Genomic DNA, 17,264 nt, shown 5'->3' on the forward strand with positions numbered 1-17,264 from the left:
AGTTCGGTAATTAATTATTAAGCAATTTAATTCATTTTTAAAATCGTAAGTTGTATGTTAATACCGATAATGCAACTAACTTAACTAACATTAACAAAGATTTATAAATGCAGAAAAATGCTTGATTGGTATTGTTGGTATGTTAGGTAGTGCATTTACTGAGGTTCAAAAATACAACCGGTTTACAAAGAGTGAGAAAAACAGTGTTACCATTGAGTACTTTGAATTATTATCCAGTATCACTGTACATTGCAGGACTCTTATTTTGAAACTCTTATTTTGAAAACTCCGAAATCTCTTTTATTTCTTGGTCTCTCGCGTGATTACGGTCAAAACATGTCTCGGGGCTACTAGCAGATGACAACTTTAGTCAAAATGTTCAGCCATTCAAGTCAACACACAGAGGTAAACTCAGGTTTATTTTGTAAATGTATAGCAGCCGTATATTTCAACGAAGGCATGTCTCGAAAAGAAACTGAAGTATAGCGCTACAAGTGACAGTTTACATCATCGGCAGGACATGACCAGCTGCAGACCTGCTAATCGGTCTCTGACTGGAGGACCCTCTCAAAGGATCAATATGTTAGAAAGTTTATTCTGTTGATGGATTGCCACAATTAATATTTTTTTGTGCCGCCACAAATTGTAATTTGTCTCCAAATCAAGTCAATGCTGGTAGTGTAAATTTTTGCATTTTCAGATAGATCTGTGTCCAAACAAGCATCATTTTGCCAGAATTTGTTTATTTAAAACCCATTCAGGATCATTTTAAATCATCAGTGTTTTATTCCTTAAATAAATTCATATTTATTTATTAACTAAGTTAAAGTGATGGCTATTTTACATTTGATAGCTACACAAAACAATTTTGCGAGGAGAGCAGCAGCCAGTTGTTCAGAAATGCCAGGAATGTTGTTCGCTGTACCACTGTCCTTATTGCGGGCCAGAGATGTTCAAACCCACCATCAAAAGCAAGTGTCTGAAACATTTACAGGGTCATCGACGAAGAGCAATACGACACAAAGGCAAGTATTGAACATTATACTTTCTATAATGAATGCAATTATTCATTTTCATTTAAAATGAGTTACCTGAGCATTCTGTCTCCGAGTGTTACAATTAAAATATATTGTAACACATAAAGTTATTCTGTATTTCATTGCTAACTTCATCTTAAAAAAAAAAAATAGTTTGTCGTTTTAATGATTTTTTCTCTCCTAGAGTTCCTTATATTCAAATGTCATTTAAAGTGCAGAGCTGCTCCACACTTTCACTGTGTCAGCTGCACATCCACCTTCATGAGGAAAGATGGATTTTTAAAACATCTGGGGATGTGTGAGAACAAAAAAACTAAGATAATGGTGGTAGAGGTCAAACCTGAGGAGTGTTCTTCAGCATCTGAGCCTATAACAACAGTTTCACATATAGTTAGCAGTGCTGAAGAGATGCTTGTCAATGAAGGGTGCAAAAACCTGATTACTGAGGACATCACTCAGAACATCTGTAAAAGAAAAGAGAATCTTGTGGAACACTTGTACCCTGAAAAAGTAAGAACAATGCTTTTCTATTATTCATTTATTATTATGCACTGAAAAAAATTCACTTGATATAAAAAATATTGTCTTACAGTCTGAAGACACGGCAGCCCAGGGACCCACAGATGAGGATTCAGTGAGCAAGGGGCCCACAGGTAAAAAATGTCCGCAAACAGAATCTGAAAGAGAGTCATCACAAAGCTCTGATGTATGAATTTAGGTCACATTCTGTTACTAGACCAGATCACGTAAACTGATTTTCCCTCTTAGATGTAATGTTTTTATGCATGCCGCTGTGTCTTGATCTAATTCCACCTTGATAAGTTCTCTCCTCTTCATCATAGAAGAAGGAGAGATTATGGATGAGCATGTGATCACAGCCAAGGCCCCTGTGGATGAAGAAAATAATGTATTCCCCTCAGTGGTAGATATGCGTGTCTCTGTAGGGGATCACAGTGTGTTGAACGCTGCTCAGAACCCTCACCCCACAGAGACTGATGTTGCCATTCAGACTTTTGTAAATGAGATCTTCTCTGGACATACACCTGTTGAAAGCAATGCCCCACATAGGTCCAGATCCGATGCACAAGATCTGTGTCCTTTCTGTGGTTTAATGCTGAACAGGAAAAATCTGCAGGTCCATTTAAAACGAAAGCACCCAGAGCAAGTGTCAAGCCAGGAGAAACCGGCTCCTTCTCAGTTAAAAACAACAAAACGAGTCCCATTGCGGAAACAGCAGAAGGTGAGAAACGGAGAAAGTCATAATTTGGGATGGTATGCAGTTTTTTTTGCACCCTTCACAGGGTTGACCCATTTGTCTTCTATAAATATTGTAAAAATATTTAAACAAATATAAATAATAAAAGCACATTATTTCAAATGAATGATTTTAGCAGATAGATTGTTGTGTTCATAGTTAATGCTAATTTTACAAGACAATGCAGAAATTTTCAAAGCAAAAGAATGAGGTGGACAGATCCAAACGGCTAGAGGGACATTGCATGCTTTCAAAAGCAATACCCAGAATGCTTTTCACTATTCAAACTCGATAGTGATTACTTAAGAAACAACTCAATGCTGTCATAGTGAACGTTACTTTGTAGTATCCACAGTGTTGTTTATAAATCGGATCCCTCCGCTGAGCTCTCGAAATGGTAGCGTCCGCTTTTTGCACGCGGATGAAATGAAACCCTCCGACGTTTACACCAAAAATCCGATCTCGTGACGACTCTCTGTTAGAAGTCACGACCTACAGCACAAGACAGTCGCGGATTACTTTCGGTGACACGGACTGCGGTTCATCTCCGTTATGTTTTGTATTTAGTTACATTTCGGTTGCGCCCACGTGATCTGTTTAAGGCGTGAATCTGTGTAATACACTTAACGTTACTCGTTTTTATTTCCCATAAAATAAATGTGTTTGATAAGCATTCTGCATGCGTAATATCGCTGACTCGTTTTTCTTATTGGTGCATTAAAACAAATTGCATAAAGTTATTTCATATGTCACAAAATAACTCCATAAATGAGTGTAATGTATATCAGTGATAGTTCTGTATCTTAATACTCAAAGACACTACATTTAAGATGTCCAGTTTTTAACATTATATTCGAATGCTGTTATTTGATACTTGCTATTTTCTAGCCTTTAAACACCTAGACAGCATTAAAAATATAGTAATGTCTAAAGCGCACAAGGATACCTGGCTCACATTTGCTTACTCCTTTTGTTTGTTGTCCTTTTCTGTTTGTGTTGACTCATAGTTGATGTGTTTGTGGTTGCAGATTGCAATGGAGAATGAGATCAGAGATGTGTTCAGACACTGTATCAGGTTTCCTGTACCCATTTCTGCCTCTGTGGTCTCCGATGAGCCAGTGGACACTGCCGGCGAAAAGCGGTGCATTACTGTATTGACCTGTGAGTCTAATACCAACTGCTTCTAACAACACTGAACAGATCTGTCATAGTTTGATGGACCATTTACACAGTCTGGTGAATGCAAATACGTCATATCAAACTCTCTCACTTCCTTTAGGTTGGAGTCAGTGTGATTTGGAGAGGGGTTGTAAACTGGTTTTCACTCAGAGGTGGAATCTACTGTGTAAACAAGACACAATAGAGCATGTGCTACCATCTGGGATGAGCACGCAAATACATGGAGAGTAAGAGAAACACAAACAGACACACATGACAGAAGAGATTCCTTTATTAATAATCAACATACTATGACCTTCCACTTTTAGGTTGCTTAGCTGCCCGTCTCCTTCTGGGACGTCCCGAGCTGTCATTAGGGAAGAGGCGGGAAACCAGCACTTGGAGGTGATGGTTGATTTATATTTTGCAAGGGTGCTAAAATACCCCCCTCATTTGGTGACGGCATGGTTGATATCTCTGATATCATATTTCCTTTTTAACTGTTGGTAGATTTGGGGCCAAAATGGTTTGGAGAAGAGTTTGGACCTCACAGCTTTGAAAAAACACGGAAAAGTTTATGAAGATGGTGAGAGACACTTTCTATATCATTCCGTGTCAACTCAACCAGAGGTCTCCGGCTCGATTTTAACTGTTTTTTACAGACGCAAGACCAAAATCAGTAGTGATGAAAGCCAAAATATTAAATACTACTGACGAATAGTTATTAAGTAATTCATTAATTTGTAAACGGAGGTCCAATTTGGAGCCATATTAGAGAGGGTAAAAAATGACATGAGAAATATGCCAGCATCACTATCTATTTTTACACCGAGATTGGTATATCTCTTTGTAAATGTGTTAATTTTAGCCATCCTTGATGCATTTTATGCCAATGGTGACAACTCCAAAATGAAGAAAGGGCATTTTTATGTTCTTTTTAAAAAATGTGCATGCCTCTAACTCCAGATGTCCTTTTAGATTCTTTAACTTGACCAACCTTTCTTTTGGGAACTACATTTTTAAAGCCATATAAGGTTCGGTCCTACTGAAATGAGGATCTAAATGTGGCTTCATGAGATAACGGTTAAAATGGACATAATTTATGTAATCAAAAACGAAATGTAGATCATTTCTGAAGAACAAATAATGTTGAAACTAGAAATGTGTATTTATTCCTTCTATCAAAACAACTGCACTGAACATAACCATTGCAGCGTCCTTTTGGTACCTAGTAACTGTTAAATATTATTGGGTTAAGGCACATTATTAAGGTATCTCCAATGAACACAAAAAATGTCCTTTCTTTATCTTTGAGTTGTCACCATTGGCCTAAAATTCATCAAGGATTGCTAAAATTAACAGATTTACTAGCAGATATACCAATCTGTGTTAAAATATAATTGTGATGCTGGCATATTTCTCATGTCATTTTTTACTCCCTCAAATATGGCGCCAAATTTCAGGTGAAATTGGTTATTCTAACCTTCCTTTACAAATCAATGGATTACTTAATAACTATTAATCGTTGGCATTTCATAAACATTTTTAACATCACTCCAGATGTTGGTCTTGCTTCTGTAAAATCTAAAAAATTTGAGCCTGGGAAATATTCAAAATTTGGTTGATTTGACACGGAATGACCCTTCTGCTATATTATGGATCTTTCTATCTTTAAACTACAGGTGTAACATCAGTACATGAGGACGAGTTTAATTGTACTTTATACCTCTTTAGCTCAGTTTGGATGTTTAGCTTGGTCACCATGTGAAAAGAAGTTGCTCTATGTGGCTGAGAAGATGAGGGTGGAGTCATTAGGGCATTCGTCATTTGCGTCACCCAATGAGAATGGAGGGCAGGTGTTGCTGGAGGAACAGGTGAGATGAGCAACTTTTGTTAGTTTGTCTGAAAATCATCTGTGATGTGACATTGTCTCTAGACTGAGTACTTTGAGTTTTCATTTGTCTTGATTGTCAGGATAAAAGCGTTTATGTGGAAGACTGGGGAGAGGGGCTTGTGGGTAAAAGCTGTCCAGTGTTGTGTGTAGCTGATCTGAGTAAGGGGGCTGTTATTGTTTATGCTGGAGTGCCTCCTCATATATCACCAGGACAGGTGAGCCAGAGATCTTTATATCTTACTATTTTTATTTTCTTTGTTGTCCTGTTATGCCCTAATGGCTGTTATATAATATATATAAAAAAATCTCATTTTTGTAGATGGGCAGCGCTTAAAAACTGTACTTATATTGTTCTTTTCCAGGCTCTGTGGGCACCTAATGGAAGGGGCATTGTTTTTGTGGGCCAGTGGAATGAGCCTTTCAGACTGGGCCTGAAGTTTTGCTCGAACCGCAGGTGAGGAGCAGGGTCAGGGAATGCTTTAATCCCACCAACAGCTGGTATTTTGTGTTTTCAGAATTCCTGACAAAATAAAATATGTAAGACATGTTAAATAAAAAAACAAGATGGCACTCCAACCCCTAAAAAAGTATTTTACTTACCCTTATTTGGGGGGTATACAAAGTACAGTATAAATTTTTTTTTTACTCATTGTTCTTTTTTGTTCCAGGTCAGCTTTTTACTACCTGGATATGAAGGGGAACTGTGGTAAGGTTCTTAATAACACATACTGATTGTATATGCATTTGTAGTGTATGTATGTCTATTTACTGTTTATTCTTTATATAATGGACTTCGACTCAGTTCTGTAAACAGCTAAATCAACTCTCTGTGTCCTCTACCCTCTCTGTTATTCACAACCAGAGTGTTTGTCATCTGACAGCCTCTCTGTGTCAAGCCCTAGAATGAGTCCAGACTTGTGCTGGATCGTGTACTTGCAGGGACAGATGTTTGGACCACATCATCAATGCCTGAAAATGATGCTGGTGAGAACACGAAATATAAAAGAATGAGATAACTGAGGAATGTCCAAAAACAAGCTTTGGAGTCTTTATTAAAAGCCCTGTTTTCTCTTTTAGTATGACATGAAAAACAGAACCACATCAGTTTTGGTTGATGTGGTCAGGAGAGCCGAAAAAGGTACAGAAGATGAAAACGCACACATCTACATGTTTAAGAGTTGTGTGAGTGATGTCATATCCTCTGACAGGTCAGTTTGCTGGTATATATGAACAGTTGCCATCTCAGTGCTGGTCTGCAGACAGCGAGAGAGTCTTTTTCAGCAGTGCATGTGAAAACAGTAAGGTAAACCAAATACAAAGCATTTAGCATTACACATACAAGTGTTGTCTGTATGCATTGGTTTGTAATATTATCAATTCAAAATGTATAACAGTCAAGAAGATGTGTGTGTTCATGCTGTAGCAATGTGTCTGTTGTATTAGGCCATGTTCTCAGTGGACAGGAGCACAGGAAGAGTCACACAAGTGTGCGGGACAGATGCTCTTAGACTAGGTAATGCTATGTTTACATCAGTATCGTTTGACGAAAGCGATTTTTACATGTTTTGATTTTATTACTTGGGCTGACAGCCATTGATCACAGTTGTGCATCTGTTAGATGATTTTGGAGGTGTGCAGCTGTTGACAGTACAGAAAGATCTGATGGTGATGAGCTGCTCGTCTCCAAATCAGCCTCCCTGCCTGGTACACACACACACAAAATGATCATCTTTTCCTTACAAATGAATATGTTTAAAACGTGTTATTTCTTCTGCAGAAAGTCGGCTTTCTCTCATCGGTCGATCAGGCTGAGGACATGCAACTTTGTAATCTGGGTGGAGCGTATGTTTATGAGGGATTTGATTGGCAGCCTATGTTGATAACGCCCCCTTCCCAGGAGGAGAACCATCAGTTCTGTGAGTAGCACGAATGCATCATTAACAAATATATAGTTAGTTGTCATCACATCTGTAGCTGTTTTGTTATTTATAGCAGGTCATGTTGTGACAATGTTGTGACACTCTGTAAGTTGCTTTGGTTACAACAGTCTACATATTATTATGAATTTAATAATGCAACTTATAACTTGCCTTAAATCCAAAACAGTATCTTTGGTCAACTATCCCACATTTCTTTTTGTGGGCATTTTTTCTATATGAACCCTTTACCCTCTCCATAGCTGGTTTAAATTTTGGAGCAATTTTATTGAAGCCATATAGCCCCCCCAGAAGAAAAAGTCCTTTGGTGGTGAATATACATGGTAAGGGCAATACATTTTATTTATCCACATAATTGTATTTTATCGAACATCAGTGATCGGTAAAGTGTTTGTTTATGTAGGTGGTCCTCATGCTCATTTTGCTGCGGAATGGAACGCCACCGCCGCTGCTTTAACCAAACTGGGTTTTGCCGTTCTAATGGGTGAGTGTAGAGACAGAAGAATTTATGGTCATTGTTATTTAGTTTGGTACAGTTAAAAGAGACAATCAAAGTACTCGATAAGGTCGCTGTCCGAATGGAATGGATCTAACTGCCTTCCTTAAGGGGACTTCGTGTGTCATTTAAAAGTTTCTGTCTTGGTAAGAAAATACAAATTTGCAAGCCACAATTTAGTGTGTGTGTGTGTCTGACAGTAAACTACAGAGGTTCCACTGGATTTGGTCAGGACAGCATAGAGTGTCTCCTTGGAAATGTCGGCAGTCAGGATGTCAAAGATGTTCAGGTTTGTACACTCCATACAATTCAGAGCACATATTCAGGTATTGTTGTTGTTATGTTAACATGTTGTTAATTTGTCCTCTCTTCCTCCCTGCTCTCCAGAGAGCAGTGTTGTCCGCCTTGCAGAATGAGGCAAGTCTTGATCCTGATAGGGTGGTTGTGATGGGCGGCTCTCACGGAGGATTCTTGGCTTGTCACCTGATTGGTCAGTATCCGGATTTCTACAAAGCGTGTGCAGCAAGGAACCCCGTTATCAATGCAGCCACACTTCTGGGAACCAGTGACATTGTAGACTGGTAACAAACATCTATATAAATGAATTTAATTAGTAATCTTGCTAATAAATGTTGACTGTAGTGACATTTTTATTACCCATTACAGGAGATATTCCTCTGTTGGATTTCAGTATGCATTTGACAGGCTGCCCACACCCCAATCCCTCACTGCCATGCTTGAGAAGTCCCCAATAATACATGCTGCACAGGTACAAGCACATAAGAAAAAAAATTATTAATTGGATGACATGTGTCAATGGCATGTATACTTAATTATAATTGCAGATGTGGCTAACCTTAATTTAAAAAAATATTTTTTAGATCCGTGCTCCTGTGTTGTTGATGCTGGGGGGCAGAGACAGAAGAGTATCACCTCACCAGGGTCTGGAGCTCTACAGAGCACTGAAGAGCAGGAATATACTCGTCAGGTACACACACATATCAACATCAAATATGTACATTGCATCAGAATAGAATGGATTAGTCTTCCCCAAAAACATCTGTCAGATGTGTGTATACTCCAATAATTTAGAGGGACAGGATATAAGAACACTTGCTGTGACATGGCCCCACCAGACAGACAGACTGACCTCTTGAAATCCCATTGGATCAGTGTGGATCGTATATCAGACTTTTTGTTTTGTGAAATAAACAAACAACAATAATAATAATAAAATAAAACAAAACAAAAGGCAATTTTTGTAATGCCTGTAGGCTAGCCAGATGCATTATTCATCTCACAACAATCCGTCTTTAATCTCTTTTATTTTGGATCTTTTAACAACTATTAATATGCAAAAAGATAAGGATACAGCATCAGATAGAGCACTCTTTAAACATTAATATTAGCGTTGGCAATAGATAAAACCCATATCGGACAAAGACCAATCAATATTTTAGTTTTAATCTGGTCTCTATCCTTATGTAATTCCAAACATTACTAAATCAAAAATAAATAAATACAAGTATAAATCCATGAAGAAATGTAAAAAAGCAAAAATAAATGAGTATTTATAATTTTATTTCCTTATTTATGTGTAATTATATATTTTTTCACGTTAAATATTTTTTCATTTATTTATTTCCATTTTTATTCATGTACATATGTATTTACTCCTAGATTTATTAATTTTCACATTTATTTATTTCTACATTTATTTATTTCTGTTTTTCTTTTTGGGGATTTTAGAAATCTCGACCGGATATTGTTTTAATGCCATGAATATGTAGGCTATGTAACCCTATCTACATACAGTTAGGGTGATATAAACTGACAAGATTGCCTTCTCTATACCACATGGTGTCCCTGTGGCCTCAAAGCTTCAGCACCGCCGCTCTGAGATCGATTGCTAATCTCTGAGGTGAAACACCACAAACCATTGGCATACCGACAAAGAAATACATAAATCAATAAAGAAACGTGAAAATACATAAATGTAGGAATAAATACGTATATACATGAATAAATGTGGAAATAAATGAAAGTGGAAATAAATAAATGAAAAAATAAATAGACATGAAAAAATATAAATACACATACATAAGGAAATAAAAGTATAAATACTCATTTATTTGTGCTATTTTATATTTCTTCATGGATTTATTTTTGTATTTATTTATTTTTAAATAAGTCAGGTTTGGAATTCCATATATCATAGACTTTGTATTTATCTCTCTCTTTCTCTTTGTATGTCTTTCTGTCTCTCAGGTTATTGTGGTACAGTGATGAGGGTCACTCGCTGTCTAAAGTCACCACTCAGTCTGACTGCTTCCTCAACATCCTTCTGTGGTTCAGAGAGCATTTAAACTTAGTTGACACACATAACTCATGAAAATAGTCATGAGGGTTTTTTCTGTCGACACTTATTTTGTTTGACATTGTTGCCAAAACCTAATGGAAATGTTGCAGTGAACTTGAAGTGACAGATTATTTATGTTGCTGACCACTAGGGGTCAGACCTGTCAATGGTAAATGGTCTGCAAAGATGGGGATCAGATGCCAAAGATGTAATCATGATTTTAAGAAATCTGAGCTCATGTACTGTGATGTTGAACGTTTCTCTCTTTTGTTTAGAGTCATGTCTTTCCAAAAGTTTACTGCTCAATATTTTTAATGGATGTTGTCATGGCAGTATTTTTAGATTATATTTTAGGTTTGAAAATATAAAAACATGACTGTTTATAGAATAAACATTGAAGAACAATTGAAAGTGATAAAAATGAAATGAAAACATTAAAATGTTTTATAGATTCAAAAATATATCTGTGGACGTATTTAACATTCCAGAGTTGCTGGTTGCACACCAAAATGTTAATACATATGACATATGATTCAAGAGAGAATTGTGTGACATTTACTAAATTCCAGGTGCATATGCAATGTTGAGTCTCTAGTTCTTTGTAAAATCTCTAAGGAAGGATCCTTTCTGTTAAAGATTTCTTTATTTTTCATAGTTTTGTAACTATTTGCTCCTATGAAGACCTAACCACAGAATCCTCTTTGACAGATTTAGTCATATCTTTTGGTTCTGTCGTTGAACTCTGTCATGAATTATAAATGCTTAAATTTCTTGATTTGTGTAGTTTATTTGATTTGTGTGTTGAACATGAGCCAGCCTAATGTTACACTGTTTTATGGCTGATTGTAGCATATGGATTTTCAATATGCTGACAGTCCCGTGGGGCAGATTGCTTTATACCCCGTTAGAGTTATGATTGCAATGCTAATGACCCAGAGAGAGAGTGAACACGGCAGGTCACCTGAGACCACTGCCGCTGTGTGTGTGTTGATCTTTTGATCTGGTTTAGTTTCCGTGAGTCCTGACTATAATCTCTCTCTCACTCTCTCTCTCATGAATTATCACAGCTTCAGTTATTTTGCGTGTACTTTTTACATATATTTTTCAAAAAGATTGAGTTTGAAAAATATGAAGTGAACTTTATTGAACAATATGCAAACACTGTCGCAGTCCACTACAATTACCTTGGATGTCTATGCATGACATGCTTAAATAAAAGGGGCGCTGGGTCCTTAAGAAGTGAGGAAGGAAGAAATAAAAGAAAGAGATAAGTTACAAAAATAAGGATACATTTACGTGCGAAATCCAATCGCACCACTCTCTTTTCCTCAGCTTAGAAGCCATTAGAGAAATCAAATACACAATCACCTAAAAAGCTGAAAACCACTGCCAGGGGGTAAAACTAAGATAAAAGACATGATGAAATCAGAGAAAGAAAATGAAACTTTAAGTAGGTTTAAGGTCACAGCTTGAGACCCCAGTGCTCATGTACTCCCAATGGATTGTTGGAGAAAAGCGTTAAAAGCAAAAGTAAAACATTTAAACAGTATTCGAAAGAGAGAGGGTTAGAGATTGTTTAAAAGATTATAGTTGAAGTGAATGAGACCGATCTGACCAGTCATTCCCATTAATGTATATATATATCCATGGGTGTTTGTGTGTGGTTATCAGTGTGTTTGGATGGCAGGTTTTGGACGAGATTACAATTGCTCGGGAGAGAATAAACATGAAGAGCATTTCCACCTGTGTGTGATTTTGGTTTTAGTGTTGGGTGGGAAATGCTTTACCTCGTTGGTTGAACAGTCTGGGTGAAATGCTGTTTAGCATTTACACAAGCCTGAAAATGTCATTTAACTTCTCAAAGAATGGACGGGTGTGTGTTTGTGTGTTCAGAGAGTTTGGGGTAATTAGCGTGCTGCTGAAATCTATTAATTCATCTCCCTCTCTTCCCCCACACTTCCCTTCGTGGGCTGGTCTGCTCTGTTGTCACCGTAATGGATGAGTCCATTAGGAGCCCTGGGCAGGGGAGGTAATCGGTCAAGAGTAAACTGGGTAAAAAGGCCAAAACTGTCACCAAACAACTTAAACTAATAGCATCGCCACTTTATTTGATGGACCGTGTTTAACACCCTCCTCTCGCTCTTTCTCTCACTATTCCTTTCTGTCATCATCCATCAAATACTCACGTTTTCTCGTCCCCTCCTGCCGTTTTGCCATGTGATTCTGTCGTTTCTCAGGAATGGAGAGATAGAATATTTGGTCACTTATGAAGAACTGACGAATCCTGTCAGCATTTGTGTGTTATGGCTGGGCCATGAAGAGAGACAGGGTGCTGAAACAATGTGTATGTTCTCGAAGAAATAACAAATAAAGGCCTAGCAATTCACCAATTTATCATTTGCTAGTGAACAGAGAAGCAAAACCAGAAATCAAATGCAGGAGTGAATAAGCAACTGCATACATACTTCTCTTGTCAGTTTATGTGTGTATGTGAGAGTGTTTGACAGGTCTGTAAGTTTTTGGATAAGAAATTAATTAAAAAAATACCTTTTTTTATTACTTTTTATTACTGTTAGAGAAGACATGCCCAGTTTATTGACCCAGTTTAAAAAGGGTCAATTGGTAAGACTGACAATTCTTGTGATGCTCTTGCAAGCATATTCACAGTAGCTGCCGCGACCTTGAAAAGGGTGTTTTTTTGTGCAATTTAAGCTTAAAAAAATAAACTTATAGTATAGTGGATTTCAGGTTTAATTGTTGCTCTGCAATACGCTATAGTCTTCCCCTATTCTAGTTGATAGGACTGCGATGTTGCTATGACTGAAATAGCTGCATGGAGGAGTTGCAACCATGGTTGTCGAGTGGCACAACTTCCATAAACAGTCTTTGGTATTGCATAACAGTGAATGATATCTATTTTAGGTATGAAAGTGCCATCATTTGATTTTGGGTATTTGGGCTGTGGCCATTGGACAAACTTTGTTAGCAGATCTGGCAACCCTGGTGTTTGCGCTTCGTAATGATTTAAGGTTTATTATTTTCAGTCATTTGGAATTGATCATGTTTACTTACAGTATAAACATGCTGTCTCTTACTGTTTTTTATGTCAACCACCCACACAATTCCCTAATAACTCTTGTAATGACACATCGTCTTCGATGTTTACTCCTGTAATGACTGCAGTTCATGCCAGAATATAGAAACCTGCACTGATATAAGAGTGTGTAGTCCTGCTGACATTAATAGAGATTGTTTTGTTTTGGCGTTCATTATAATTGAGGTGTAGATCAATTATCATCCCCCACAGGTTGACCGGTTATTGGTGGTATGATGTTTTTCTCCCCATATCTCATTTTCTTTGTGATTGTCTCTCTTCCAGAGAATGTTGTTTATTCAGCACTAGAGGTTTTTGGCTGTACATGACAAAGGTTTCTTTAACACCGATATAGCTGGAAGGTGGGATATGTCCAGAGAGTGTCTCTGCATCCGTTTTTTATTTAATAAGTGCACGCTCCAGGAAATCAGCAATGCTTCAGGTTATTGATCCTGCTCCAGTGTTTAAACTAAAGAGTTTTGTTGCCAGCCCAGATTTGAGTGTGTTATTCCTAAATTAAATGTTTTGACTGCAGCAAAGACGGTATTGAGAGACAGTTTTGCATTTTCAATTTTTCTGTAATCTTATAAACCGAGCTCCGGTTATAGGATTTATTCAACATTTTGACCTGATAATAGCTATTTTAGCATCTATTGCTTAATACAAAGGCTACCATATTCATTTACTATGCTATTTATAAAGAATACTTTAGTGCATGTTATATGAAAAATCATGGTATTACAATAATGCCTGTGCTTGTAACAAAAGCTTCACGTTTAAACAAAAATCAGACCCTGCGTTGATCTTGAATCGGACCCACAGATCTCTGCACACATTTAAAAAGGTTCAAGTTCAAGTCCTTTTTACCAATGCAAACTTTTTAGTCTGATAAACACACCTAATGAGTTTTAACATAATGTCTCTTCAGTCAGAGGACTGATTCAAATCAAAGTAACGTAAACATAAATAAACCTGCAGTAATGTTTGCCACATGTTACTGATCCCAGACTTGCGTAAATACACCATAAGCCTAATAGAAATGGATGCAGCTCAAACCCTGAAAGGTTTTTTAACACAGGTGACGTCAGGAGACTGCGTATCATACTGTAAACTTACATCAGGCCTGAGGTACCTGAATTTTGAATACAAATAACCTCTCTGTGATGCATATTTGATTCAGACATTTTCTGAGGAGTCAGTATGATTATTTTACATTTTAATCCAATTTTATGTATTAATGTCCTTCGGCAGTTCAAGTAATTATAGTAAATATTGTTTTATGATTCATTCATCACATATTTATGCCTGTGTTATCCTTTATACTTTGTCATAGATTTCACCAAATGCCGTAGGTCATCAGTGTATCTTTGCATAAAGAAAATGTACATGATCTCTACAGTGTGCACACTGCACACAATGTTGTACAAGTAGTGTTATGTTTAAATTCCCCAGATCTTACTGCTGCTTTCTCTCTGCAGTACAGCTCTATGATAGGGAGATGGGAGGTTAGATTGAAGTTGGTGATTGGCTCCCGTTACATTTTTCATAAAGCTTAATGGTAGCAAGTCTCTTTTAAGGGAGGGTGGAAATATTAAGTCTTGGAATGTTTGAAAGATTTAAAGTAGAGCTCAAGCAAGGTGACAGACACACACGCGTGCACACACATACCAATACCTTGTCTTAGAGGATTCTTATAGTTGAATTTTTCTAAAGGCTGCAAGTCAGTATCTGCACATGTGTATAATTGACAGACTTATATGCATATCTGTCTATGTTGTGACAGCAAAAAAAATTGAAAAAAAAAACATGAAGATATAGACGTGTTCAAATTTGTTGGTACCCCTCCATAAAAAAATGAAAGATGCACAATACTCCCTGAAATAACTTGAAATTGACAAAAGTAATTCCATATTTTATAGAAATCAGACTTTGCTTTTGATTTTTTATTCAACATAATATTGTAAATAATAAAACTGAAAATGACTCCTGAGAAAGGCGCAGGCTCCCCGTGACCCGAGGTAGTTCGGATAAGCGGTAGAAAATGGAATGGAATGGAATGGAATAAAACTGAAAATGTCATGGTCAAAAATGATGGGACCCCTAACCTTATATGTTGTTGCACAACCTTTAGAGGCAATCACTGTAAGCAAACGTTTTCTGTAGCTCTCAATGAGACTTTTGCACCTGTTAACATGCAGTTTGGCTCACTCTTCCTGAGCAAACTGCTCCAGCTGTCTCAGGTTTGATGGGTGCCTTCTCCAGACTGCAAGTATCAGCTCTTTTCATAGATGTTCAATAGGATTCAGATCAGGGCTCATAGAAGGCCACTTCAGAATAGTCCAATGTTTTGTTCTTATCCATTCTTGGGTGATTTTAGCTGTGTGTTTTGGGTCATTGTCCTGTTGGAGGAAAGACTTTGAGACCGAGTTTTCTGAGACTGGGCACTGCGTTTCACTCCAGAATGCCGTGATAATCTTGAGATTTCATTGTGCTCTGCACAGATTCAAGGCCCCCAGTGCCAGATGCAGGAAAACAGCCCCCAAATATAACTGAGCCTCCTCCATGTTTCACTGTAGGTATGGTGTTCACTTCTTTGAAAGCTTGATTTTTTTGTTTGTGAACATGAGCTGATGTGACTTGCCAAAAGCTCCAGTTTTGACTCATCTATCCAAAGGACATTCTCCCAGAAGGATTATGGCTTGTCAATATGAATTGAAGCAAATTCCAGGCTGGCTTTCTTATGTTTTTCTTTTGTTCAAAAAGCGACAGATGGTGCGATCAGAAACTGACGTACCTTTACCTTGGAGTTCAGCTTGTATCTCTTTGGCAGTTATCCTTGGTTCTTTTTCTACCATTCGCACTATCGTTCTGTTAAATCTGGGGTTGGTTTTCCTCTTGCGGCCGTGCCCATGGACACTAAACGTTTTGATAATATTTGCAACTGGTGCCACAGGACCATCGAGCTGCTTGGAGACGGTCTTGTAGCCTTTGCCCTTACCTTTACCATGCTTGTCTATTATTCTCTTTCAGAGCTCATCAGACAGCTCTATCAATTGCTCTCTCTGCTCCATGTTCAGTGTGGTGCACACAATGATACCAAAAAAACGGTATACTTTTAATAGACTACTTTTCTCCATTTAAATAGGCTTAATGACTTATTACAAGATTGGATATATGTGTAATACTTATTAAAGAAACTTATTAGTTTGAAATATCACTATAATCCAATTATTAATTATCTTTTCTAAGGGGTATCAACAAATGTCTCCAGGCCATTTTAGTATATCTTTGTAGAATAAGCAATAATTAATCTCTTTCTACACACTGAAAAAAATAACTTTAAATAACTGTTATGAGGATAATAAAATCCTCATAACAATTTGCATAAAATGTTTTTAAGTAAAATTTTCAACTTTATATTCAAATACAACTTATATACCAGAATTAAGTCAATTCTACTTAATAAATTCATTTAATTTTTGTTAAAATATCAAGTAAGTAAACAGTAAAAAATTACACTGAACAAAATCTGAACTGAAACTTCACAGATCACTTACTTTCATATTGAAATATAAAAAAATGTACAAGATAGATTGTCAAGTAAGAGAGACTTGTGGTCTGACATTATTGCTCAATAAGTGAAATTACACACTTCATGACTAATATTGTCCCTCCCTCAGTCTAGGCACACAAGAACCGCTCCTCTTAACAATTTAAAAAATCCAAACTTAAAACTATCCTAACTCTCACAGATCAAATCAACAAAAAGCACGAACAAGTCATTATTTTTAGTGAAAAACACTTAAAATGACAGTTAATCTGGAAAATGATTCTCCTAATGCTTTCAGATACAGAGCATGCTGGGAACTGCAGATCAACTGCCAAGGTAGTTAAATCTACTAAAAATATTTATGTAGTCTCAACACAAAATAAATAAGTTAACTTAATTAGACCAATATAAATGGGTTTTACATAATACAATTTAGTTGGATTTACTAAAATCTTCTTAGGCACATAATCCTTTTTTTCAGTTT

At 36.9% G+C, this 17,264-nt stretch overlaps 1 protein-coding gene across 4 annotated transcripts; it reads left to right on the forward strand.

Moving 5' to 3' along the window:
* Positions 1-298: 298 nt before the first annotated feature.
* Positions 299-10,911, forward strand: zgc:136971 (S9 family peptidase). 4 transcript variants are annotated; one of them, XM_056772610.1, is made up of 26 exons: positions 299-405; positions 854-1,025; positions 1,222-1,547; positions 1,630-1,690; positions 1,880-2,277; positions 3,321-3,453; positions 3,572-3,698; positions 3,780-3,855; positions 3,961-4,036; positions 5,185-5,324; positions 5,425-5,559; positions 5,707-5,798; positions 6,013-6,050; positions 6,207-6,328; positions 6,422-6,482; positions 6,553-6,647; positions 6,788-6,857; positions 6,963-7,048; positions 7,122-7,260; positions 7,524-7,604; positions 7,685-7,765; positions 7,978-8,066; positions 8,165-8,358; positions 8,444-8,546; positions 8,659-8,765; positions 10,046-10,911. In XM_056772610.1, exons 1-26 carry the CDS (start codon positions 358-360, stop codon positions 10,167-10,169), a joined length of 3,174 nt encoding a protein of 1,057 aa, XP_056628588.1. In that variant the 5' UTR covers positions 299-357; the 3' UTR covers positions 10,170-10,911. The 4 variants fall into 4 exon arrangements, with proteins under 4 accessions (XP_056628588.1, XP_056628591.1, XP_056628592.1 ...); XM_056772613.1 differs by lacking the exons at positions 299-405; positions 854-1,025; positions 1,222-1,547; positions 1,630-1,690; positions 1,880-2,277 and adding an exon at positions 2,293-2,841; XM_056772614.1 differs by lacking the exons at positions 299-405; positions 854-1,025; positions 1,222-1,547; positions 1,630-1,690; positions 1,880-2,277 and adding an exon at positions 2,293-2,816.
* Positions 10,912-17,264: the final 6,353 nt, after the last annotated feature.

The sequence above is a fragment of the Triplophysa dalaica genome, chromosome 18 (assembly GCF_015846415.1).
Source record: "Triplophysa dalaica isolate WHDGS20190420 chromosome 18, ASM1584641v1, whole genome shotgun sequence".
NCBI classification, from domain to species: Eukaryota; Metazoa; Chordata; class Actinopteri; order Cypriniformes; family Nemacheilidae; genus Triplophysa; species Triplophysa dalaica.

Bases quoted from the DNA above. Each gene is read 5' to 3' on its own strand.
- zgc:136971 (XM_056772610.1), top strand. From the start codon at position 358: ATGACAACTTTAGTCAAAATGTTCAGCCATTCAAGTCAACACACAGAG. The intron at 1,548-1,629 runs GTAAGAACAATG...ATTGTCTTACAG, and splicing joins AACACTTGTACCCTGAAAAA to TCTGAAGACACGGCAGCCCA. The intron at 4,037-5,184 runs GTGAGAGACACT...ATACCTCTTTAG, and splicing joins CGGAAAAGTTTATGAAGATG to CTCAGTTTGGATGTTTAGCT.